The sequence below is a fragment of the Anser anser genome (assembly GCF_964211835.1).
Source record: "Anser anser genome assembly, chromosome: 6".
In the NCBI taxonomy this organism is placed as follows: Eukaryota; Metazoa; Chordata; class Aves; order Anseriformes; family Anatidae; genus Anser; species Anser anser.
This window is the reverse complement of record NC_139726.1, coordinates 21,417,154-21,444,886: the sequence shown is the minus strand read 5'-3', so window position 1 is coordinate 21,444,886 and position 27,733 is coordinate 21,417,154. Positions and strand designations below refer to the sequence as shown.

Genomic DNA, 27,733 nt, shown 5'->3' with positions numbered 1-27,733 from the left:
TCAGAATGTACAGATATACCACATGACTTTTATTAGCAAGACATCGATACACATATATTAGATCAATCCACACACCTTCAGAAAAAATAAAGCCTTTTAGAGGTACTGTACCTCTGACAGTGGCAATACTTGACAGTTGTAAAGAAAAGAACTCAGTCACTGCCCTATAAGTTTTTTTTGTGGCTCAGCCTTAGGAAGTCACATTTTGACTATTTCCTGTTTTTGCTTATATCATTTAGGTTTTATACATACTGGCAGCAGAAGAAAGTAGGAATCAAACAACCTTGAGGGAAATCCCAAATGAATTCACAAGTCCATGACTTTTTTAGTTACTGAATGCCCAGAGACTTTGCTTTAATTAGCTAACATCAGTCCCTCACAACTGGTCTTTAAGAAAATACCCAGTCTCTCTACATATCACTCTATACAGGTGGTATATCTTTCTACCAGATATTCCTAATAGCAACCTCTATCAGAACTGGGAAGCAAATTAATTTGTTCATAAGCTTTTCCATCACGTGCAATAGCTCTCACAGTTCAAGAAGGAAAAAAAAGTTTCTTGCTGGTGAATTTTCAGTGGTCTTCAGTTACTGTTAAGTAATAAGAAGGTATTTTTCTCAATAACAAGAGGAAAATAAAAGGCAAAATGAGAATAAAATGAGCAGAATCTATGCTGTTAAAATAACAGGACATACCCAGAAGAGAAGAAAAAGAAACGTAGAAAATGCAGAAAGCGTCCGTGATTCCCTGATTGGGAACGTTGGCAAGAAAGGCTTAAGATCCCGTCAATTTTATGTTTATACATTTATGTTTATACAAATCTACATTTGAGAATCTCTACTTATGTTAACAGTTCATATGTATATGTTTACCTTTTTTGTATACATATATATATATTTTTTCTTGTGCATCTACTGCTAGTGAAAATAATGGAAGTGTGAGCTTTTCAGCTTCAATCTTTTAAAGTACATACTTGGTCCAGTTACTTTTGACTGTATTTGATCTAATTACTTGAGGCCCTATCTACAGACTCTGGAAGCCACTGCATGAGTCATAAGCACTCACTGAAAAACAAAGTAAGTAAGGGAACTCAGAATTTCACACGAATAGTTCTTTAGTCCGATTTTTTTTGTAAATCAAAAAATTATCAGTAAATGGATTTCCTGATAATAAAGGAGTTAACTACTGCCTGTGAAGGGTATATTTTTTTAAATTTATTTTATCTTAATTTCTGAATTTATAGATTGGAAACAAAATATATTGAAGAGTTTATTCCTACTGTTTTTTGTTTTTGTTTTCAGAACAATTTTGTTTTTGCTTTCTCGTACTAATGTCATGCTTTGGTGCTTGCAGAGATAATAATGTTGGGCAAAAATATTTTTTTATCTCTGTAATGGAAAACACAATAGCATCCTCAAAATTTCTCAACTTTACAAATACTGTCACTCTTTAAACGTACTGAATTATTCAGATTGTGTAACAGATTTCTAATTAACCTAGTTTACATTAGAAAAAAGAGAAAAGTTCTCTACATTCCTCATATATGGACATGAAAGCATAGGTCTACAGGTCAGACCTAATGCCTTTATTCAGATTTTGTATCAATTTGACACAACATAGTAGTACAGCTCTGCCAGCAGCAATGACTAAAAATGCTTAGGTGTCTTACATACAAAATCTCCTGGCAATGAAAAGTACTACATTTTTCTGGTGGATTGATTTTGTTTCAGGCTTTAATTTGAAATAAAAAGTTGATTCAGGTGGGCTGCCAACAAGCATGCAGATACTTGTGTTTGGTTCAGATATAGGGTTATTCTCTGCAATGTAAAAAACTATAGGTTTGTGGTCAGGATTTTCATCCCTTTTAAACAAAAGTTTATTTTTAGAATGTTCTGGGGCTTCGCATACGTACAGAAGTCAACACTGCTGTTCACAACTTGAAAAGCACAACACATGAGCATTCACTGATTCAGATTCTCTGGTGTGTCCCAGCCCATTTATAAGTAGGGCTGTGAGTATATTCATGAAAGTATTCAGGGCTAGTTGTTCCGGATTCTCACTTCTTAAATAACTTAAACAGAAACATCTCTCCTGTTTCTGAATGAAAACATCTAGGTGCGACCTTCCATGATAGAACATATGCCATTATGTGTAGTTTAGCAACATACTGTGTATAGAGAGTGATCGTTTCTTACACAAAGCCCATAATCTTCTTCATCAAAGTCTAGTCTGACTTTTGTTCACTATAAATTGCTGCATTTTTCAATAGATGGACACCTATGTACAATTGTTGATTTAGCATGCTATCACAAGTCCACAGTAGCTTCAAAATAAGTCACTGGAAAGCATAGCAGAATCTTGAAAGCTTAAGCTGATCTTCATGAACAGAACATGCGCTACTTAATAAACAATCCCCTAATGAAGTGTAAATATCTTGCTCTGGGAATAACTGTTTTAACAATCCAAACAGAAATGATCATGAAATACTAATAAAGAAAATGAACTATGTCATGAAAATGTCAAAAATATCACATGGTGGTAGTGGGGTTGGTATAGTCATTAACTGCAAAAGTCTCCCATAAAATTCTCTGCTTTATCCAAATCTGGGAAAGTTTCCACTTCTACTGTCCCTTCTGAAATCTGTTTTTTCAGGATTGCATGATACTTTTGAAGGCTAGCAAAATGGTTACTGTGCCTTTCTTGAAATAAATCAGCTGTTAAATAGCCTCAGTGTTTTTGCTTCACCCCATCTACTCTGGCCCCAAACAGATGATTCACAACCGTCTGGCAACTGTACTTTTCCTTACTAAGTATCTTTTATGTATCATCAGCTTGTTTTCATTTAATAGCTCTTTATTAATAAAGATATCCAACTTGTCAACAGTACAGTAAAATTTCATCAGTTGTGTTACTAGCTATATAGAACAATTTGCATACGTCAAAAATAGCGATGAAGAGATGAGGAGTATCATGAAAAACAGCTCTATAGCATTCTTCTCCAAGTGGTCAACTTCTGGTCATTAGATTGCAGACTAAGGACAGAGGACAACGGGGAATACAGAGGCAGAGTGTTGTGCTATGCCAAGAACACAGGTGGAAAACAATAGGAAAGGAAAATCTTTTCTCTTGTTTATATACTACTGCACCTCTATTTTCCTTTACTGTTGGACTTTTGAGTATCTGAAAAAAGAAAGCAGTTGTCTTCTTTGTATTACTTCTATAATTAAGGAATTTTAATTATAGCTTTACTTTTCAGTTAGGCTATATATTTCTTGTCCATGGTAAAGTAGTTTAGATTTGTTACCATTGACTGACGAGACAGATTCCTAGTGAAAGAAATTTAGTTACAAATAAATAACCCATACGCACTCAGAACAGAAATTTCTGCCTAAGTGCTGGACCCTATAGATTCATATTAATTTCTGCCTTCTTATCTCCTTGATACTTACATAGTAGCATAATGGACATCTGCCTTTTCCTGGATATTAAGTGAAAACTTAATGAAGGTAGCGTGCAAGTAGAGTGTTGCTGCTGCTGCTCTTTCTTTCTACTGTTGTTTATTACCATCTTAAATCTCCCAGAGGATGTCTTTGACTTGTATTTGGTCACTTTGCCTTTAGTCATTTGCATGGTCATACTTTGTGGCCACGAAATCTACAGCTTGGGGGTTGCTTGTTTCTTGTTTATTTGTATTTTTAATGAGTATATGACATGGAACTCTCATGTATCAGACATGCTGCACACATGGTAGCTTTGGCTCAGACTGAACAATTCCTGAACCTAAATATGGGGAAACACAGAAAAGTGTCTTTTTTTTTTTTTTAAATATATACATATAAAATAATAATAATATATATATATACAAAAGGCAGTAAACATGCCTCATTTATTCATATTTCTTTAAACCAAAACAAAGACAACCAGCAAACTCAAGTGGTTTTATGTGAGACAAAACCAACAGAAGGATTTTGTTTAAGTGTTTTAAAGGTGACTGCCATTTTCATACTACATATAAAATTTATCCTCTCCAGTTTTACATACTTTGTTTAATTAACAGTCTATATTAAAGTTGCATAGGTAAAACTACGTAAGACAGAACACAGCAGATGGTAGACGATCAGTAAGTCTACATCTTTCTCCTTGACATCCAATATTTCAATGCAGTTGCCGAAGAGAAGCAAGAAATGCTATAGCCAGCATTAATGATGAACTGGTAAACACATGAAAAGCCACTAGGGACTACAAACAAGTGGACAGTGTCAGAGAGAAAAAAAGAAATAAAAAATAAAACAAAATAAAAATAAAAAGTACAAAATGTTAAAATTAAACACTGAAGGAAAAAGAGTAGCTGACTAATTCATATGTATGAAGTCCTTAAATAACATCCAAATTGAAGTTGCTGTAGTTATGTCTTAAATATATTCAAAAATTCTCCCTCCTTTTTTACAAAACACTCTTTCTGGTTTTTCATGGCGTGAGCATTCATCTTCTTTTGCAGTATCACAGACCATTTGGTAAACGTAACAGCTGAACCTCCTGTTAGGCTTCTGTTCTATGTGTAACACAATGTCTCTATCAAAGTAAACTTCGTGACTGTAAGTCTGAAATGAGAAAAATAATTCTGACTTCAGTCTCCATTTCCACAGCTTACTAAGAGTACTGTGCCTGTGCCATTTTCCACGTGTGCGTGTTATTTCCCTGATCAGACAGGGAATTTGTTTTGGGGCACACAGTCTGCCCTTCCAGAAAAGGGACAGAATTTTAAAACTTACAGAGGTTTTCTACATGCCTATTTTAGGAATCTAAGCACAAGCTAAAGCAGTGTAGTTAAGTTAGGATCCTTGGTTGCCTATATGCACTATGATAAAAGAGGCACCAAAGGTTCTGAATAATTCAGACCATCTAAGTTAGTATCTAAACTTGGACTTTATGAACTGCCCATTGCATCTCTCCAAATACACACACAGTGGGGTCTATTCTTAATTCTATGTATAAGTAGTTCTAGTTAAGTTAATAAGACTATTTACAAGCTGTAAAGTTAAACTTATGTAACTAGCCAGAGAATGAGTATTCAAGTTGATAAATACTTCAGAAGGACTTAAAGAAAAACAGAACAAACAAAACCAAAACACAACCAACCAGCAAATATTGATTTCAAATCATGAAGATTTTCAGATAAATGAAGTACTTTCTGATGCAATACTTATGTTTCTAGAGTCACGACTATTATTTTGTGCAAACCTCATCCATAACAATTGGAAACACAATTTATATATCTACTTCAAATCCAGACAAAAAATTAATGCAAAACGGTAGATAAACAGATATGGGAAATGTTAGTGTAAACAAACAAACAAAAAACACAAACAAGCAAAAAAGGAATTCTCCTCACCACATCCCAGGATTCCAGTAATGGAATACTCTTAAGTAGAATCCCCTGCTCGTTACAGTGTAAGTCAAGGTGAGCTCTTCCATCAGCTCCTATTTGAGTAACTGCCACAGTGGATAATAAATCCAATTCATCTTCATAGTCCACAATTTTGAAAGTCTTAGGAAAAAAAGAAAACCAAGTTTATATATGAAACATAATTTCACATTCCTTTCTTCCTAAATTGTACAGCTATTTCTTTCAGGTGAAAGAAGATTTGTAAAAATTCTAATTCTTAAGTCTTTTGGCATCATAAGGAAAACTTTGCCAGCCTGATACACAACAGACATCTTTCCCAGCACAAGGCGTCTAACGTATTTTAGCAAAACTCCTTAAGACTGAAAGAGAAGAAAGTGATGTTCTGAACACTCTTAATGCACAAATTGATGCATTTTATATATAACGTACAGGAAATAGAAAAAATACAGTGTGCAGACTCTGTAATTTTTATTATATTGAAAGAGGTGAATAGAAATGAACTACAGACCTGGAGAACTGTCTGTATTTTTACGACAGTAAAATCTTTTTCCTCAGAAAAAAAAGAACAGAAATAACTGCCAGAAACTGATGAATTTTAACCATTGTGCTTATTCTAGCTCTAGATAGAAAGCTACAAAATATTCTTCATAGCCTCTTGAAGAGGCTGTGTGTGTGAAAACTCAACACACAGCATGTGGTGTTTTCACTCTCAAGAAGCAGTTACTTAAGGGAAGTGTTGAATACCTTCTCCTGCAATCGAATCAAAGTAGCTGGTAGAGAAAATACAGTTTAGGTATTTAGATTATATTGACTTGGTTCCTCTAGTCTTTTATTTAAAGCAGGGAAAAAATATTCTTCTTCCAGTTCATAAAATACTTCGGAATAAATGCTTAAAGGAAGTGTTTGAATAGAAAGAAGAGTAATGGTTCATCACATTAACATTTAATTTCTGTGCTACTGTAGTCACATGGAGTTATGACGGTGTCATGGGCATTAGCTCAGTTCTGAAAAGAAACAGACTATCCAAAGAACAGACATCAACCATGGAGAAAACAAGTGGGAGGCAGAGGGTGGAGTGAGATACTTTGAAGTTAAGACAAAGAGACAAAGACAGCCACAGAACACGGATAAAGAACTCAAAGATTAATACAACTAATAGTTACAGACACTGCACCTGTAACAGGAATGACTGCTGTCTAGCTAAACTTCCTAAATAATCCATGACTTGTTTTTATTCAGTACATCAGTTACCTCTTGTTCTGGGTCATCATCCAGCAAGTTATAACGCTTTTTCACCACTCGACCAGAAGCTGTTACAGTAACAGAGCTGTTCACCTTTGGAGAAAAAGAAAATAATGGCTCAGGACTTCAGAGCATTATAGTTTCTTCATATCTTGACAACATGTCTATTTCACATCTTTTGCTTTCTGACTTTGCTTTAAACTCTGGGATCTTGTTTTACGCACTAGCAACACATGGCCCTATTGCCGCCATCTCTTTTTTGTGAGGGCTCATGAACTTGGTGGCTTTTGGTGAGACACTACTGATCTTACTCATATTCACAGGTTCTCAGTCCTATAGAGGTGGCAAAGTTTCTTAGTTACTGCATTTTTAGAAAAACAGAAGCAACTGGAGCTAAAATGCTGGAATGAGAATTAAGACAGCTAAATCACCACCAATTTGCTTCTTAAACTTAATTCCAGAAGATGGGGAAAGTAGCATCTTAAACCACCACAAGCTGCTTCCATTGGGCATCATTAATGCCAGAAATATTCAAAACTGGGGTTATCAGTGTCTTAACAGAGGTCAAAAGTAAAAGGTCCAGCACAGACAGGATTAAAAACTCTAATTTCTTAGCTTTTATTTCAACAAAAACTTTTCTAAACAAATTCTAAAAAAAAAAAAAAAAAAAAGGCAAGCCATTACAAGATAAAGCTTATCCCTTCTGAACTTAATAGAAGAACTACTCCTGAGTTAGCACAGATTTTTAATACACAAACTTTTATTCTAAGAAAGCTTCAAAATTAATATCACTGACTCTCAGGGACTTTACAGCACTCATAAACTATATAAAAAAGCCTTCCTTTTATATAACAGATAACTTTGTATGCTGAAGCAAAATGAAAGTTCCAGGCTTTACTAAAAATGTTCTTCATAAGCGTGCTCTTTGAGCTTTTTGACATTTGTGATAGAAAAATCACAAAAACAATCTAAAAGATGTCATGAAACAACTGAGGTGATTTAACAGCTCATTTCTATCAGAGGTTCAGATCATCCCCTTGACGCTTAGTTCTACGTTTCTGCACTCTTCTGACCAACTGATGCTTTTTTTTTTTTTTTGGTCCCTGAATTATCTTCTACTATTTTGCAGCACTGAAATGCTTCACCGGGGGTTATATGAATGCCAAACCTGTCACAAGGGAGTGACAGGTGTGCATAGCCAGACTTTTTGAAGCAATGTACTGTCTCTGTTTTTATAAAGACTTACCCCTAAGTTACAAGACTTGAAACATTTCTAGCATTTGTATGATCAAGTTACCAGACCACCAGAGATGCACAAAATTATCCTTCGTAACACCTTCATTTGAAGGAAATCTGTCACCATGTTGTATGTTTTACATCAGTGATATTGTTACACTACACATCATAAAGAATGCTGAGAACTTAAGAAAAGACTTGAGGATTCAAAAAACTATCCAGAAAATGTAATTTGTTTTCAAAATTTCTTTCCTACAGCTTAATAAAAGTCCAGTGAAGATGAGGAACATCCTTCAAAAAGTTTTGAATTATGCCCATAAAACACAGCAATTACTAATATACATAAAAACCCCATGTATTGCTCAAAATCATGCACCATGATTTCAGACATCAGAAATTCCTGTTAAACTCACACAGTTTTCTTCTCTGTTGGCCACAATTATAAAGTCTTCTGAAATTTCTGTTTGGTCTGTATTACTTTCAACTTCCTTAAGCTTCAAGACTCTATAAAAGAAAGAGAAATCACAAAATGAGTCATGCATTCAAATTCACCTGCAACAAACATTCCATATTTATCATTAATAAAAAATACAGGTATATTTAAAACCAACAAATAACTGAAATTGAAATAAGCTATTTTTGTAATTTACAGGTATCAGTGAAATTTTTAACACAGTGGTCCTAGATTTTTTTTCATATCGTAATCTAGCGTTGACTGCCAAAGCCCACACTCATCATGTAGAAATCTGCAGGTGTTTCTACCAGGACTCCCGATTCTGACAAATTCATCATTTTTCCACTTTCTAGGAGCTGATGACAGTGCTTTGGTCCACAAATCATCAAACTACTGAATTTATGCAATTACACAACTTTTCACCTAATTAAAGTAAAATTTGAAGAAAAAACGGGTCATACTTTATCAAATTTGGTCCCACATGGATTATTCTGCCTGACATATCTGGATGGAAATATATCCAATCAGGTTCCAGTGAACAGCATTTCATATCCTGTATGCCATTTTTTGCCTGAAGAAGGAAGGGAAAGCTTAGAATATTATTATACTTAAAGTCTCACAGATCTAATAGAGATGAAATACTCAGCTCCTCTCCATGCTCCTCTGAAGATTTATAAATATTGCTGACAAACAAGATCAGAAAGGATGGCAGTGGACATCAATAATAATAATAATAATAAAAGACTCAGTTCTAATTCTCATGGATATTCCATGGAACAGTTTCAACACTTTTTAAATATGCAATGAGCAATGGACTTGTACCATGATTATACGTGGTCCTACCTCTCCTAAAACTATACAATATTAAGATTTACCCGACATTCTGCAAACACTCAAACAATTCTAGCAATTTGAGTTGTGTCAAGACATGAGAAAAGCATTAGTACAAACTTGGACTTGTGCATCACACCTCAGACTCAGCCTCTTTTATGCAAGTATTTATGGAATGTGTAAGCCTGGGATAGCTTGTGATTTCAGCAGCAAAATGGTCAAAATTGTGGGATTTCAAATCATGAACCCACATAGAAAAAAAAACCACACACACAAAAAAACAAAAAACAGGTGAGAAAGGATTGCCCAGGTCCCTTTCAATCAAAATTAATCTTCAGCTACAGGTGAAAGATGTTTTGAAGATAAAAAGAGATAGGAGAGGGATCACTGATTCAACCAGGCTAGTAAAAGAAATGAGGACATTCACAGATGAGAAGTTTTTTAGTGAAGAATCATGAACTAAGAGGCCAGAAGCTGCTGATACTACAGAAGTATCTTCAGGTCAAAAGCAGATCCAAAATAAAGCCTGAGATGGTGATATCACGCAAAAGAACATATGACAAACAGCACATTAAATAAATAAATAGGCATGCTGGATTAAGCTGAGTAATAAAGCCTTTCCAAAGAGAGAGAGAGAGAAGGTACAAATCAAGAATAAACCATAAACCACATTATGAACACTTACTCTGCAGTTTCTTGAAACTTAAAAAGTTTCTTTTGTCAAGCCACTTGGTAGGCTGAACGGTCAAAAATGCATTAAGATGTTACCATGCAAGGAATCAGGTATGAGATTATGCTAGAGTCTATAAGGATGGGAATACAGCACTACGTAGCACTGTCAGTGCTATGATTGTATTGGAATTAAAGAAATCACAGAAGCAACACTAATTCGGGAGAAAACATGACTTCACTGGATAGCAGATACAACAATGTGGGGTGATCCCTGTGACAGTGCCACGCTGGAAAAGAAGGACCTTGTTACTTCAAGCACTACTCAGAAGGAGAGGTGAGGACAAACATAACAACACATTCATTCCAGAGAAGCTGCTACCTTAATATATTACCAAAGCATTGTCTTTCAGAGAACAAATATAGAAGACTCCTTTGTGTTTTTTCTTGTTAGGTGTGATGATATAATGCCAAGGGTAACCTCCAATTTGAAATGCATTGTCCAGAGAAGATGCTTCAAATAGCAAAGGTGGGGTATCTGCAAATATTGGGTAACGTTAAGACCATCATTAGAAGAACAATCATCATTCTATTGATGCTTACAATTCTAAATTAAAACAAAGTTATTAATCTTCAGCACTTCTGAAGACCAGTGGAAATCCATTGGCGGTTATAATTTTTCTAGCACTAGCTACACTTCCTCACCTAGCATCCAGGCATACATTTGCAATTCCCTGTGGAAAGTTACTGAGTTCTCAGATCTTCATGCCGAACTGCCCTTCTGATATCTTTGAGTTACTTCACTCCAAATGAGCTGCATAAGCAAAGACTTAGCAAACACTTAAAATTAATTCATCTCATCTGAATGACAGTGGACTTAAGAACAGATCAAATTACATATCGAAAGGGTCACTATTCTCTTGAGAAAAATAGTGCTTAACACTATTGGATATTTGGATACCTGAATCCAAATATTCCTTATCCTTTTATGTAATCCAACAAAATAGTGTGGACCACAATTAATTCAATCTGTAGCTGAGTTCATAAACAAAATTAAAGCATTCTTGTAATTGATGGCAAAAGGAACATAGTTCTCCCTTCAGTTCAGTTGCGATAAATTACAGAGATACAATATGCCATTCCTACAGGTCTTCTGTGTACTAAGTGAGAGAAGCATCTTGAAAATAAATGTACTCTGCACAGAGTTTTATAACTTTTATCAAATAGCTAAATAAAAGCAATTTCTACAGCTGCTATGACTGCATCAATTTTAAACTGAAAAAAAAAACCAAAACATCTCTCTTTAACAGAACAGAGAAGTGCTGAAAAAAAGGGGTGGGGGAGGAAGGACAAAGTGGGGAGAAAATCTGTAATTAGCATGGACATTTAAACAGGCAGAACATAAATACCCAAGCTGAATTACTATGAGAACAAGGTTCTTATCTAGACTTGTTTTTGTTCCAAAGGTCTCACCCAAATTCTGACTTGTCCTTGCCCTGCTTAGTCCAGCTAATTAACCAGACCCTGACAGTGCCAAGATTTTACGTGACATCAGAAATTAGGTTTATGTAGTGCTTCCTTCTTTTTCTTTCATCCATATTTCAAAGAACTTAGCCCTTCAGATTGAAAGGAATCACTTTACTGTCCATGGAAAGGAAGTCTTTCCTGAGCTGGAGAGTCATTGTCTTCTAGTTGTCTTTTGGACTATAGGAAATGGAAAACCCTGTGTGAGATATAACAAAGTACATAGTTTATGAAAACTGAAGCAGCTGTAGAAAATGTGGAGAATGTTGAGAATGGAGGCATATGCATTTATTCATATCTGTCAGGCAATGAAAAACAGGCCAAGAAGACTTGTTAACATTTTACCCCATAGACTAACTATATATATTCTTTATTTAAAATAAAAAGGTCCCTCAAAAATTCTGGTGGATGGACTAAATGATAGATTTAAATGGTTTTCAGTAATACAGCAATCCTAAGCAGTATAGGCTGCTCATAAGATATGCCTTTCTTTTTATGCTCATTTGGCAAAACACTGCAAGGTCATAATCACCTAAACCATGGCAATAGCGTGACTCTGCTGACTCAGCTCCCTCTTTCCTGTTATGTGTCACTTGTTCTTGTTGCTCAACATTTCCTATTCTCATTGTTCCTGAGTTCTTTCCCTAGCATTACAAGTTTTCAGGCTCCACTTGAGCCTCTTTGTTCGTTTCCTTAGAACTCTCCAGTCTCATCTAAGCATAAGCCACAAAGTTGTTTCTGGCAGCACTAACATGTATTTGTTCTAATATGTTGTGGAAAAAAAAAAGCAGAATATCTTCTGTTTTTTATTTAAATTACTGAATCATAAAATAATAAATCAAGCTATAATTTTAAGTTCTGGACACTCAGAAAGTGATACGATGAAGATTTATAGCTACATTTTCCATTCCTTCCACTGTGACCAAAATCAATTTTCTTTCCAGTCAATAGCTGTAAAGGTTGTGGTAGGTACATAGTAACCTATGTGTTTTGATCTCTCTGTACTTCCTCTTGGGTACCTAATGCACCATAAAAATAGCACCATATTAATTGCCATCCCTTCTGGCAATTTCTGTAGGGAAGCTAGGACTAAATAAGCAGGAAAATTATGAACAGTTTAATTACAGTAAATACAAGTTTAAACTCTGAAACTGTTAAAATCTCACTCACTGGAGCATTACATTACACTGAAGAGTCAGTCAGCCATCTCATTCTCAAAAAAAAAAAAAGCTCAAAAACCACAGGAATGCAACTATCTGCAAGCAGCAGCCATGGTAAATGTTTGTCCTAAGTTCAAAACTTCCTAACCACAAATTCTTGAATGCGATTCAAGATCAAAAATATTTTCCCCAATACATTGGTTTTAAATATCAAAACTAAAAACTATAATGATCCATAAGACATGAGAACATATCTAGTACAGGGTTCCTTTTAAAGCTCCCACAGCATGTTTTCCATAGGGCCATTAAATTGTGGTTTAGCAGAGGAAAATGAGGAGAAATTTCTTTTTGCAGAACCTGAGACATCAACTATAGCAACCTATCACACTCTGTTTTGATAAAACATTGCATTATAACTGAAAGCTTTAACTAAGTCTGCATTTTATCTTTGTCTATATTTCCTGAAGTTTATGTAAATCTGTTTTGGATCCTATTACATGATACTGTTTGTGAACATAAAGATCAAAAACATTTTATGGGGACAGTTTCCTGTGAAAGTCATTTAATACAGAAACAGTCAAAAATTTAAGGAAAGAAAGCATGCATTATTTGATTTTGGTGAAACCTGCTTTTTCTTCCCCCTCTCAAGTGCCTCACTTGAGCTTTTGAAAGTGTATTTTCAAAGGAAAAAACGTTTCACAGGAAGTCTCAGACTTTAGTCAATTATTAAGATTCGTAATATCAAATTCTAATCTCCAATGCACCAACAGAAGTGAATGCTTGGTTTCAAAGAAGTTAAATTCATTACATTAAGCAGAACATTCATAAGTTAGTGATTTGAGGCATAAGAATTGTTTTTAAGAAATATTTTCTTCTCTCCTCGGGAATTAACTTTACTGAAACTGGCACATTTCCAACAATTAGAAAAATCAAAATGCAACTTGGACAAGTTATATCCTGTCTCACTGAATTCTGACTCTTCAAGTCAGATTAAACTTCCTTTGACACCTTTTGCTTATGTACTATATACAGTTTTTGGGTGTTACTAACAGTTGTCCTAGCCCTTCCTCTTTCCCAGGAGCAGCTGTGTCTCAGAAACAAGGAAGGCGTTTCCACTTTGTGTTGCTTATGAAGTTTTTCAAATACCTAGTTTCTGTACTAATTTTCTAGGCAAGTCACAGAATCATAAAATCATGGAACATTTTGCGTTGGGTCCTATTTAATTAATTCTTGTAATTACAAATAAAGCAAAGCACATTTTTGCTGTAACGAAAAACCAGAAGCATAGCAGCACAATCTAAGGACAGTAATTTTAATGTTCTTGCTGCTAAAAATAGTCATAAATAAACCATGTAAGCCAAGATAATACAAAGATCATAAATACCTGTTATTTTAATGTTACACGGAAGACCAAATGGATACTTTCCTACAACTCCCACTTGACCATTCCAGTTGAATTCACATCCCAAATCAAACGGCTGTTCCATGAACTAAAATAATGCAGAACAATTCAGTTTATTGATGCATATTTTTAGTGCTCCATTACTGCTGCATTCCATATCTTGTTAGATGCTGCTTGAAGTCTTATTTTTGAATTAACATCTGATTTTTTATAGGAAGAAGACAAACATAAAAGTCTCATTGATGTTCAGTTTCAGATCAAACAATCTTCCATGCCCATCATTTTCTACCCTTAGCATTTGCTACTGTAACTACAGACCACGTATATAAAAAGCATCACACCCTGGTCTAGCATTTACAGAACTCCTCTCTACATGTGTTTAAATGTGTTTAAATGCCTGTTTGACTCCGTTTCTCATGCTTTGCAACCTGTGACTAGTGTGAGGAGAATTTTCTGATAGTGCATCCATTTGTACATTCAGATTGTAAATAGATTTAGGCAAGAACTCTATCCTTTGACACAATCCCCATGTACTTATGTGGCATTACATGAATGTTAATGATTTGTTGACACAACATAGCATGGATTGTATGAAAAATTTCACATTACCTGTTCGGTGATGGCCTGGAAGCTATAGAGCCTGACCAGACCCATGCTATACATTATAATCAGGATTCCATTAGAAACATCAACATCTGTAACAGTATTACCAAATATCTGGAAAAAGGAAAAGAAAAATATTCTATTAAAGAAGAAATAATTGACAGAATGCAAAATGTTGAGATTACATACTTAATTATGCAATCAATTTCCTTTTTGACTCTGACCAAAACCTATGACCAGTGTTTTAGTTTAAGAAGGTTTCTGTAACTCATCTGTTCTGCTGAGTTTCTGTAATACTTTGCACTGCAGTAACACCTGGAATTAGGTAAGTCATATTCTGCAAGCACATTTATTCTCTGATTAGTTCTCATTATGTCTTTGTATCATATTACCCGGTTATTACAAGAGATGAATAGATTTTATTACCTAGCATCCCACAGGAAGTCGATAGCAAAGCTAACAGTTCAATCTAAAAGAACTGATTTCGTATCTTCTGTTCTTTCTTCATCACCAGGGTAAAATACTAGTCTAATCATGGCTTTATGACTGTGTACAGCTGTACTAAAACTACACTATCCAGCTGTCACAGAATACAGGATCCTCTCTGAATTCAAATTAGACACATACATGAGAAGCTGATTACCCTTTTAATGATTATGAAGTATTCATTTGTGCTACTGCTTAGAACATCTCCACTAAAAAAAAAAAAACAACAAAAAACCTAGTTCTTAATATTTAATGAATAACAGCATGCAAAGTTGTTAATTTTTTTTTCATATTGAGATGTTTGGAAGACTAGAGTTCTCATTTCTTATTCAGAATCACTGTACAAAAAGCTATTAAACTAAGGTTAAAACAGGCTTAAATGTAATTCAAGAAAATATAACCAAAGCTGGGATACTCCTAATTCTTAACTGTATCAATGATCTAGTGATCAGTTCGTTCCTGAAAGGTAAATTCACCCCTTAGACCTTGTCTTTTTTCAGTCTTATGTTAATTTCTCAGTGCATTTGTTAGCTTAAGGTGCCATACCCAAACTTTAATAGTCTCCTAGTCCCAAACTCTCATTTCTATCTTTGAGACCTTTCTAGTCTGAAATTAGACTTTATTGTAGCGTACCCTCTCAGCAAAGCTGTTGCATTGGGTTCATTTTGCAGTCTTCAAGAGTAATCCTAATCCTAACTGTAACAAAACAGTTACATCCCACTGATCCGTATCAGGTTTGGCACTGCATTTGCTGGTTGCTTCCTCTTCTGGGTGTACTCTCAAATTCCAAATTCTACCCCAGCCTTATTCCTAGTTGTAACAATTACTCCAATGATGAGCACAGCCCCAGTGGAATAAGTACTTTTTTTCTTACATTCTGCCTGCTATAACCATGATGAATCCAGCATGCATCCACCACTTAAACAGATTGAGAATACCCTTGATACTGGTAAGATTTGTATTTTCCAGTCCTAAATGCTAATTTTGAACAGAAGTGTGCCCTTAACCATTCATGGTCCCAAATGAAAAACCGTTGAACCCCCCTTCTTTCATTCGCCAGCTCATTCTCTTTTTACAGCCTCAACCCAACCCAGCACGAGCTAAACAGCTCTGGACTCTAAATAAGACCGTAGCTTACAGAGCTTTGAAGACAGACTCTGCATGTTCACACTGTTCCAATTTAAGTTGTATCTAGAACTCCCTTGACTTTAAATAGACATATTTTTTCAGCAGTGCACTAAAACTTGTCATCTGGCTTGCAGTCGCCTAATGTATACACTTACTTACAGGTCACAAGCCAACCTCAGAAAGCTTGTTTCCTCGATTCATAAATCAATACACATATTTATATTTTGCCACCCAGTATCAATGATAATTCAAGTTTGAAACATTTGTAACTGTATATAGAATTCATAGGCCATTACTAGGAACTGATCAGAAGCATATCTATCTTTAAAGAGAGAAAAAGAACTCTACAAACACTCTACAGTTCTCTAATTCTTATAATTCCTCGAAGTGAATTCTGAAATCCTACACATCAAGAAGTATTGCAATAACTACGCATTTGCATTTTCTCTTCTGGAATTATTAATCTTACCCCAACACAACCATCAGACACTAAAAGAACATTAGTGCTAATTAAAAAAATAGCGTCCAAAACATTAAGTAAGACTTCCAAAATCCTCGGAGAATAGCCTATATCATGCCTCTCATACAACTACGGTGTAGACTGAACTTACCTTTTTGCTTATTTCTAGCATTCCAATAAATGAAAGAGGTATTACTTGGAATACAGCAAGATGGAATAGTACAGACTGTTGGATACCTGCCTGGGAAGGAACAATATTGAATATAGTTGTTATACTTGAGGCATTTATTAGCAGTGGGACATCATTATCTTCTACCATAGTAACAAAGCGTAACGTCTCCCTGTCTGTCCTTGTAAATTTCTTGATTTTGTAAAAATGAGAGTTTTTCAACAAACTTACCTGCCGTGATGCTGCAGGCAGCTTATTCTGAGCTGACTTTATAACCATTACCTCTTGAGGAGTATCCCAGCTGAGGTACCTATTTGTGACAAGGAAGGCCTATCTTAATCATTGTAAAATCCTTTAATAAAATTTAAATAATAATATTAAAATAATTTTCATGTAAAATATAATCTATTGTAACTATGCAGATTTTGCAATAATGCAAAAGCCACAGAACTAGATACCAGGAATGGCTTATTCCATAACAGGATTGTGAAAAAACTTCTGAAAGTATGAACATTCACTGTCTTCTTTCTTTCCTTCCCTTCACAAATCACTGCTTTTTTATCCTTCAGTCTAAAGAAGATCATTACTTCTGAGAACTGAAAAAAAACATGCTCAGAAGCAGTAACAGCTCTGCTTTTAAAGAACAAAATGGATACCCTACAGAGAAGTTAAAAACTGCTTACTTTAACTTTTAAACATATTTTTCTTATGCTTTATACAGTTTGTTTTATAGTTCTTAGAGGTCCTCTCCTGGTATGTGTCTATTGCAATATTAACAGCTATAAAATTGTCAGAGAAAAGTAAATAGTCGCCTGTTTTTTGTGGCTTTTGTGGAACTTGACACCAAATTTAAGACCATGATACTTTAGCTGCTGAAATTCTTCTAAAGAAAACAGAGTGCAGGAACAGTTCTCCAGGAAAACTGCTAGACAAATAGACCTGTAGTCAATCATAGGATATGTATGAGTGGGTACCTAAGGTTTTATGAGCTGTCTTTCACTCCAAAAACTCCCAAAACTATGATTCCTCTGATCTGCAGGGAGTGTTTCGAAGGTAGTATATTTCCACCACGTTCAATGACCGGCAGCAATAAAGGATCTGGGAAAATAGGGTGAAGTTTGATGAGGAATTTGGGATTTCACCCTTTTTCTGCTCTGTATTTGGTGCAAATTTCCTCCAATAAAAAAATTACTTTTATATCCTTTGGCTAAATATTATAGATGTTGCCCTTCCCCACGCATATATTATCAATAAAACAATACTTTCTGAATGCGCAGAAGTTGAACAGCTTAATATACTGCAAAATAAACATGATTCCCTTTCTCCAGTTTAGTGCTAATGGTGGTTAGTTACATAAACCCTTGCCAATGTTAATACCTGAATTTGCAGCCAGAGCCCGCAAGGTATATTTTTTCCAGTATTTCCCCACTGTCAGCAGAGAGACGCAGAAGCCAGTTCTGTGCTGTCAAGACTATAAGTGAAGATTTATAGTCTAATGGATTTGGAAGCATTTCCCCCTACATAACAAAAAGGTTATCAGAAAGAAGTTTGTACCAGGAATATACATAACATTTTAACATAGTAACAAGAAAACAAAAGTGTATATGTACTCCTCAAAAACTAAAGGTGAAAAGCTTCCTCCAAATCACATTCGGATCTATGCGCTCATGTCTGTGCTAAATTGCTGACTATTACATAACTAATCTGTTGTCATATTTTTTGGAAGGTAGTTACTTTTTCTAGAAAACACATTGTTTAAGACTTCCTTTCCTTGCATAAGTGAAGTATAACTGCTAATTCATCTAACTGATACCAAACTTCATGAGAAAACTAAGTATTGCAAAATAAATCATTGAAAGGCAACTCAACAGGAACTGCTGAGGATGGTCCTCACGATGCTTATTTTTTGGCACCTCAAATGTGGGGCTAATATTCCTAGTCTCTACGGACAGTGCACAAGTGAAAAAACCCTCTAGAAAGGGAAGTGTTCTCTATGGTCTAAGGAAACCAGCCTCTTCATCTATGTGCTCAAATTAGATTGTTAGAACTAAGTTATATCAGTACCATATGAGTAACCATAAGGACCTTTTCTTATGAAACGGTGAAAATATATGGCAACCATTAGTTGCTTCAGAAAAGCTAAGAACAACAAATCACCCCATGAAGACAAAGGATTGTAAGTCTAACTGCTTGACATCAAATGTGTAAAAATTTTGTAGATATGAAAAAAATTGTTTGTTTGAAGTCAAATGGAAAATCCACCTGTAATAGCAATGAACAGAGATTTCAACATTAACTAAAAGATACTCAAATTGCACAATATTGCTGTACCATAGGCACTACAAAGAACAACACAGAAATCCTGTGGATTTTCTGTTTGCATTTTTCATTTATTTTTCCTCATATATTCCAGACTACATCCCAGCAGGGTGTTGTCAAAACGTTAATAGTTAAAAATTCCACTAAGTGAATCACAAGATTCAAACCAAACAGAACAACCCATGACTAAAGAAATACTTTTCCTTCTTTTCTTTACACTACTCAATGGAAAATGCCTAAATGAATTGTCCAACTTTTCTTAAAATCAACCTTTGTTTGAGAGAAAACAGAATAAGCTTCAGTCTAAATACTGCAGCAAGACTGAACATCTATATACAGATATCTATGAATGTAAGGGAAGAAAAGAGGGAAATTATGTAATCTATTAACTAGAAGCAGCAGAAAAGCTGCTCTGAAAAACAAACTCTTGTTTTTAAAGCAACAGAGTTGCCTTAATAGGTCATTAGTTTATCTGCCTTGTTTTTTTTTGTTTTTTGTTTTTTAATGTTAACAGATCTGGTGAAAACAAACTCCCATCTATTGCCCTTGCTAACTCAAAAATAAATAATATATTAAAACAGAATTTATGTTGTAAGGAATTAGAATTGCATAAGCATAAAGGCAATAGCACTGTTTTTAAAATCTTCTACAGACGTTCATCATGAAGAAGCATTCAAATGCACTGTTGAGAAATTCAGAGAAGTGCACCTCTAAATATTCTCTCAAAATAAATAAACATAAGTTAAATGATTCAACTCCACAAAAATGTTGACAATAATAGTTCACAGGAAAAGAATGCTCTAAATTTATTCCACTGAAAGATATTAATTTGTTTTTCCACAACAATGCTCTAATAAAAAGTAATCTTACCAGTGGGCATTCCAATAATAAAGCATCTTCTATTTTTTCTGACTTAGAACACTTCGGCTTTTGATAAAGTATTCTTGGCTCTTGGGCAATGCTGGAGGAAAATGATTGCTAATCATTAATCTATTTAATAAACTACTTTCTATCAACAAGTCATTTAATACACTTTTTCCACTTTTGCAAATCCTGTCTCTTTAGGCAAGTCAGAAATCTAAGTACCTTTTTTCCTTTGTAAATACTGCTCTCAAATTAAGCCTGATCATTAGGCTTAATATTAGGCTAATAATTAATCTCAAATTGCTCTCAAAATAAAGCCTAATAAACAATATTAGTGTAAAGTAATATCTAAAACCTAACCTTTCCTATTTTTTTAAGTTACAATTAATAGTAATGTTCTTACTTTAGAGATAGACATTATAAAGAAAGCATATTCCAGAAACTAAGGATTATCCTGGAACCTTCCCCTGAGGCACTTTCAGTGTTGCCTTTCATAGTATAAAGGCATGGCATCATGTACAAATATTTATAAAAAAAACTACTACTAGAATAAAATCTTCACAGGGTGCATAGTTTTCTCCTTAAGGAGAGGATGAAACAAAGACAAACCTTGAAAGGCATTAGACAAGTTACCCCAGTACTGGAAAGCATTGAGACAATGTATGAATGAAACATGGGCAAGATTTCTATCTCTACCATGAGCAAACGACAGATTAATTTAACTAACTCTTAGCGGTTTACACCGATAAAATAATTTGTCTTTTACGTATCATATTACACTGTCTCAATACTGTTCTGACCACAGCTTAGCAACACAGTTCTCCCAGTCCCGACTACTTCCCTCACAAGTAGAAGGAGCAAGGACAAGGACTGGTGTAAGCAGGACTTCGCATCCTCTATCCTGCCCTGTGCCGAGCGGCTTCTGAGCTGTGCCTCTGCAGCAGTTCATGGAATAGGAGAGTAGTACATCAGAGCAGTGAACTGATCTGCAACATGCATTAAAAGCAGCAAGTACTCAGCACCTTGTACCTTTGTATGAACGATACTTTACTTCTTTAATGAAGAGTTTGTAGACATCGTACCAATCCTGTTACAAAGGCTGATTTTGTGATGCATTGACACATTCACACCAGCACACTGCTGGTTACTGGATCACAAAGAAGGGAATTACTGTTCATTTGTCTTTTTAGAGCAAAATCCTAAAATGCTCATCATCTGAAACCCCTAAAGTGTACTTGAAACCTATAGTTACACAGCATAAAAGTTACACAAAAGCTTTCCTTCACCAAAGCAGTTGTCACGTTAAGAGACAAAGGAATTTCAGTGTAATTTAACAAGGATTTACGTATCCAGTTATTTTTTTCCTCATAAGTACGTTCCACTCAATTTACAAGGACTATTTGGATGAGCAAAGTTAGCTACATTTCTAAAAAACAGTGTCACAGTATTAAAACTATAAGCTGGGGTAACTTTTAATTGTAAATTTATTACCTGCTAATACAGCACTGGTAGTTGTCTAAGTAAATTCTTCCTCTTTCGTAAGCAATAGGAGATGCAGAATGAGTCGTCCAAACATTCTTGAATGTAGTACTTTCCTGAAAGAGACACTGGTTGCAACAGTTTGTAACAAATTATACTTGGGAAAATACTTGGTTCCTGCAGCTTAGTAACTTAATTTAAATGAACCTTTCCTGCTGAATACATAAAGGATTCTTTTTTAAACCAAATCAAAACATCTTTTAGGGAAGATTTTTCTCTTCTAAGAACTAAATTAAAACATCTTTTTATTAGCTTATGGACAGCATGTGCAATGAATATTTTGTCATTAACTTGTCTGCATTAAAACTGGCAATTTTAATGGAAAATTTTTCAATCAAGGATAAAATCCTCCACTGTGTAATCATGCACATAAATATCTTTTGTATGTAATGAAATTTACTGAACTTGATTCCATTTTGCTCATGGTGATTTGTGTGAAAAGTAGAAAAGACTGTTTATGCAGTTATTTGCAAAAAGGACCTGAAATGGTAATGGGATAAACCACTCACACTGATAGAGCTACTTGCATGCATCACAAACATCAATAGCTCTGTATCACTAACAAAGGTTTCAGTCCTACAAAAAAAAAAAAAAAAAAGGTTTTTGTGTAAATCAGAATCAGGTGGGCTCATTTTTATTTCAATAACCCTTGCACGCCCTTAGATCTAGTAGCGTAAGTGGCCACTTTACCTGACTTCTAATAAATGAATTTTTAGGTAGAAGAGAATCACCAGTTCACTTCCACACAATCACATTCGATACATTTCTATCAGTTAATAAAATCAAATAAATCAAATTTAGTCTGTAAGTGGTTTAATTTCTATTTTTCTATAAGAAATTTCACTGACACTTCAGGGTTATGTTTACCCGAGGACCTCTGCCAATTATCTTATTTTGTTGTGAGAACTTCATTCAATTTTAACACTGATGCTCCCTAAAACATTGCAAATTTAATATTAAGCCATGTTAGGGTAAGAAATAAGCGATATAAGATCTCATATAAGACTGTTTCTACGTAGTAGGAGTATTAGATATACAAGTGCTTCTCCCGTTTCTGTACGGCGCAGTATCGTGTATGTTTCTAGGTCTGAGTCTCGTGAAATAAATTTAACCATTTCTCCCTCTCTTCAGCAAAATTCCAGCTTTTTTCCCCAAAAACTTGTTAGCGTGACCCAGGGACTTGTGAGCCACCTGCGCGGCCCCGCTACCTGGCAGATCAGGCTCCTGAGCAGCCCCATGTTCGTCCTGAGGGCGACACCCGCATCCCTGGCGTAGAAGCCGTGGGCCCTGCGGCCCAGCAGGCGGCAGGCGTTGGGAGCCCGGGGGGCGGCCCTCCTACCGCCGGCAGGGCGCATCCCGGCGCCGGGCAGCGCTCGGCTTCCTCCCGTGTCTGGGGCCTCCCGGAACCGCCCGACGAACCCCACGCTGTCCCCTGGGCCTTGCCCAGTGCAAGGGGACGCGGAGCAGGGTAAGGCCCACCACGGGGACGCTTTACCCGGCCCAACGCCACCTGCCCCGCGGCTCGCCGGGTACTGTAGTTTTCTAGGGGCGGAGAGCGGCGGCACAAGGACTACACCTCCCGCGCCGCCCCTGAGGCGAACGGGATGGCGGGAGCGGGAGTTGTGGCGGTGAGACCGGCCGTGAGGCGCCGGGGCCGGCGTGAGGCGCCGTGAGCTCGGTGAGGGCCGCCGGGCGCTGCCCGCGTTAGGCTGCCTCCCGTCGCCTCGCTGAGGGAAGCGCGACGCTGGTGTATGGAGCGCGTCAGTGAAGTAATTTCACCCGGGGGTTTTATTTTTTTCCGTAAAGGCAGAAGAGGTTTGTTGGAGATAGTGTAGCCGAGAAAGGCACCACAGCGGGAACTTATATCTTAGATCTGGGCCCCGTGCCTTGTGGGTGCGCTAAGGCCCCAGCTGTAAGGGCAAGGTGTTTCCAGGATCAACAGCAACTTCTCGGGGTGTCTAACACTTATCTTTATATTTTTAGAGCTACATCCCAAAAGTTGTCATTTTCATCAACAGCATTTGCTGGCAGAAAAACCGGGCATGTGTGGAAAAGCTCGTTTTCCTTCCTCGCCAAAGGCCCTCATGGGGTAATGTGGAAGCTGGTCATCTTTATGTTTCCATAAAGTCTGTTCTTCAGGATCCCTGAGTGGGAGCTGGCATCTTAGCTGGTACTATCACAAATGAGAGATTCCTGAAGGGTGATGTTCTGGTGTTTTAAAGTTATTTGGATGAAGAGAGCAGGACACACAGGCGTGGTGGTTGCAGTTGTACCACTGCAGAGCGGGTTAGGACAGTGTGTGCCACGGTGTATCTGTGACATTGGAGGAGAGTTAGGAGCTGGCAGGGTGGGTTGCACCTCTGCAAACTCCCTGTAGGCATCCAGAGTCTTGCAGGGATGTAAATAAATGAGATTATTCAATGTAAATTATGGATCATAGTAAAATCCATGTTGTCTCAGTTCTCAGCATCTTTAATAGTGGAAACAATGTGTTCTGTGTTGAGACAACTCAGCTTTGGTTTGTTGTTACAGTTACATAGTCAGTATTTTGTAGAAAGTAGGGTTGAAAAACAATTTTAGTAATTACAAAACATCTTTGGAGACTTAAAAGTCCTCTCACTGTGAGTATATATATATATGGGCATATATATATATATATGCATAAAGCATTCTTTTTTTTTTCCTCCTTTTCTCCTTTTTCTCCTACCTAAGCACCAGCCAGCAGAGGGTGCACAGGTTAACTAGGAAGCCTTAATTCTGAGCTACGTTTATCATTGATGGCTTCCTCTTGATGTTAACCTTGCAAATAGGTTAGTTTGATAAGTCAGTTTTATGTTATATTCTGCTGGATAAATAACAGAAAAAAAACCTCATGAAAAATGGGAAAAAAGTGGAAAAGGGGGGAGGGGGAGTAAATGATTGTGCAGAATACTTATGTATTTAAATCCCGTATCCTACAGTCTGAGAATTCAACCTTCTCTGTAAAGGTAAACACACAGGTATTTGTAGGATTGTAACCTAAAGAATCATTTCTGAATTTGGTGTCTTTTTTATGCAATATTTAACATACTTGTACTGAGTGACCAGTATCTTCCTAACTTTAATAATATTTATAGGTGCTTTGTTTCTGACCATGCCTTTAGTAGGTGTCACAAACACAAAGTGGAACAATCAACACTGAAAATGGTATCATAAATAGATTTAGCACAAAAGTGGAAATTCCATTCCAAGAATGATTCTAAGATATCGAAGTATACATTTAGCTTCAGTTGGAGTTAAAGTATTTTTCACAAGTTGAAGTATTTTGTTCAATTAGAATACTTCATTGAAACTTCATTTTAAAGTCAAAGTAGTCTTTGATAGTGAAGTCAGGACATCTCTATTATAAATGATGTAGTTTCAATGAAACGCTTGTCCTGATCAAAACAAAATCTTCCAATATTAAAAAAAATATATAATAAAAAAAGGTAAATAAAATCACTACATTTTGGATGCAAGTTTCTGTCAGAGCATTTTATTACCTGCTTTGGCAAGTGAGAAAGGAGCTCAGGTTAGTTTAGGATGGGACTAATTGCATTTGTCAGTTATAGTAATTGAACTGCCGTATTTTTTTCCATATAATTAATTAAAATAAAATGCTTTAGTTAGTTGTTTCATGTTCATGGCACCCACATTAATTTACTAAAAAGTCGTTAAATAAAATATGTCTGTATTTCTCAGATATCAGTTCCTTTCTTCCTTGTTGGCCATTTGTGTATCAGATCTTGCAATTGCCATTATTTTATGTTTAGCTGCAAAATGTTTTTACACCGTTTCATTACCTTAAAAACATACTAACTACTGCAGTTGATTCCCTCAGTATTGGGGATAAAGTTTCTTTTGCTCCCGGATAATTAGGTTTGTATGCCAACATGAACTTACGTTACAGTTCATACTCTCAGTTGAAGAACACGTTTTCCCCTTTTTGTGAGAATGGTGCAGTGGTTCCTTCTTAAAAATAAAAGAATAAAAATGGAATTATAAAACCCATAATTTAATAAGATATTGCAAAAATGGTTTATATAGCAGAATAATTTCAACAAGAGTATCAAGAGAGAATAGCGGCTAAGAACAATTCTCCATGAATACTAAATTAGGAAATAGTAATAATATTTTTTAAACCCTCAAGGATTTTTAGTACTCTGCTTGTCCCTCATAGTAGTCCATCTGCTTTCTTTCTTAATAGTGATTATGTAATACCCCCATATTATTTTACCACAAATAATGTACCTTCAAGTTACGTTGCCAGTTTCCTGGATATGTGATGCTTAGCATAAATGTTTTCAGTAAATAAGCAGTTTTATCTATTCTCCTTCCTCATCCCACCCTCCCACTACTACTATAAACTATTTGTTCTTTCTTTGATCCTTTTTAACAGGCTACCTGAAAGTTAGCCTGCACTCTTCTTACTCAACATTTCTGTATACGTGGTTAAAAGTATATCTACTGTAGGTTTTTTGTTTTGTTTGTTTTTATCTGCTACTTCTTTGAAAAACAAAATTAACTGTGGTGTCTCTACAGGAGAGATGTTGTTTCTCCTTATTAATCAAAATATACATGTATTTGTTTTTATTTTCGTCTTGGTAGTCACTGCTCTTCAGTAATTTTACTTAAAGTTGCTGTGTGCCTACAGGGATACCTGCATCATTCTCAGTGATGAGGTATGAAAAGGAAAAACAGTTCGGAGTTTTAGATTTGTTGAGTGTGAGAAGTTGTGAAATACCTTATTGTTCTTATTGTTTCAGCTGAGCACAATTTTTTGAAGTATATCATTAAAAGACTATGAAGCCTCAAGAGAGCATCTTTAGTCACTTTCTAAAATAGACTAGCATTAAGTATTCACTTAACCAATTAATCTGGTTGACAGTGCAGTTGTCTCCTCCTCCTCCCCCCTCTCCCATTTTGTTTGGCCTAGTCTTGGGCTATGGCTGGATCTCAGAAATATTAAGAAGTGTGTGTTTTAAGAATGAACACTAGTAGTTCATAATTATACCTTCAGTGTCAGCATCATCTTAAGGAATTTTTCACTTTGTGTTCATGATCACTCTTTTAACACTTGCATCTGTTTTGTGTAACTAAGGTGTTCGGAGTTTTGGTGGTGTTTCATGGTGATGAAATAGGTCAGTATATGCTTTATAGGAGAGTGTTTGGGTTTAACTGTCTAATGTTCTGTCAATGAACTTCTGGGTGCCAAATAAAAGTATGTTGAATGAAGTTCATTGTTTCCAGGTTACCCTTCTGTAGAGAAATGTAACATAAGCTTGTACATACTCTTCCTATATTAGGGCTCTTTTTTTTTTTTCTTTATGATGACTCTACAGGTAGGCTCAGTGATTGCAGATGGAAGGAGTTGTTAGCTCTATAGTGAGAGATCAGTCAAATGTCAATGTTCTCATCCAATAAGTTCGTTGAAACTAGTTTCTCAGACAGGAATGAGGGATTATTTTTGTTCTGACACCTGTTTCAGAGTTGATGCCTCTCAAGGATTTTACTAATCAAGTGGTTTACATATGTTTTTGTGTGAACTTCGCTGTTTAAAAACAAAATTAGAACAGTTCTTTTCCCCTGTATTCCTATTTTTATCTCTGTGGATGTAACTGCTCAGAGGTTTTAATGCCAACATCAATTAGAAATGTTTAATTTGTGGTCTACGTGGCAGATGATACATGTACCTGCATGTCCACCTTCAAAAAGCTGTACTAAAAATGCTGTTAGATTGTTTGAAGAGAGGAAGATTTTCTCAAGGCTGACCGATGTTTGTAACAATGACAAATTTTTAAAGGCTAAAATGCAATGCTCCACAGGGGAAAAAAAATCTTCCATTTTGCTTTTGAGTATGGTCACTGAGTGCATTGTTTCTTTAAAGCTTTTTTTCTGAAAAACATTCAAAGCTTGTTCAAAAGAGGCATTTTCAGTGTAATGCGGTTTCATGATAATATCCTTAAAGGTGAAGGTTGGATTGCTTGGATTGATAATCAGACTTAAAGCTTTCCTGACTCTGGCTGTGAACAAGGAAATAATTCTTAATTCTTTCAGGCAACACTTCTTGCTATGTGATCATCCTATCTGACAAAGAGAAAGGGTCATTGCCTATTTCATTAACAAAATCAATTAGAGAAACAATCAAGGAATGACTCCCTTCTAAAAATGAAAATTAGGCTTCCAAGTAACTTAAATGCTTTTTGGACCTTCCAGTAGCCA

General features: G+C 35.8%; 2 protein-coding genes across 17 annotated transcripts in view; one reads left to right on the top strand and one right to left on the bottom strand.

The window, feature by feature from the left end:
• Window positions 1-27,733, top strand: part of METTL8 (methyltransferase 8, tRNA N3-cytidine) — a 92,930-nt gene that overhangs the window by 42,966 nt on the left and 22,231 nt on the right. The window contains exons 1-2 of one of the 9 annotated variants that reach the window (XM_083842480.1): window positions 23,039-23,262; window positions 23,477-23,582. The exons of 1 other annotated variant lie outside the window; for it this stretch is intronic. In XM_083842480.1, coding sequence (XP_083698606.1) covers window positions 23,536-23,582 — 47 coding nt within the window. In that variant the 5' untranslated portion in view covers window positions 23,039-23,262; window positions 23,477-23,535. Of the gene's footprint in view, window positions 1-22,827; window positions 22,962-23,030; window positions 23,263-23,332; window positions 23,583-27,733 lie in introns of those variants that run through there. 7 more of the 9 variants (XR_014586272.1, XM_083842476.1, XM_083842477.1 and 4 more) reach the window with 7 other exon arrangements.
• Window positions 9-22,848, bottom strand: DCAF17 (DDB1 and CUL4 associated factor 17; the record flags this gene model as incomplete). 8 transcript variants are annotated; one of them, XR_014586269.1, is made up of 15 exons in its annotated part: window positions 9-3,180; window positions 3,450-3,780; window positions 5,393-5,548; window positions 6,659-6,742; window positions 8,299-8,389; window positions 8,801-8,910; window positions 10,235-10,377; window positions 13,908-14,013; window positions 14,535-14,642; window positions 16,754-16,843; window positions 17,003-17,081; window positions 18,149-18,288; window positions 19,961-20,051; window positions 21,446-21,549; window positions 22,702-22,848. XR_014586269.1 is itself a non-coding variant. In XM_083842474.1 (14 exons), the coding sequence occupies 14 exons, from the start codon at window positions 22,846-22,848 to the stop codon at window positions 3,721-3,723; spliced, it is 1,509 nt and encodes a 502-aa protein (XP_083698600.1). In that variant the 3' UTR covers window positions 9-3,720. The 8 variants fall into 8 exon arrangements, 6 of the variants coding, with proteins under 6 accessions (XP_083698600.1, XP_083698601.1, XP_083698596.1 ...); XR_014586270.1 differs by having other exon boundaries at window positions 9-590; XM_083842474.1 differs by having other exon boundaries at window positions 9-3,780.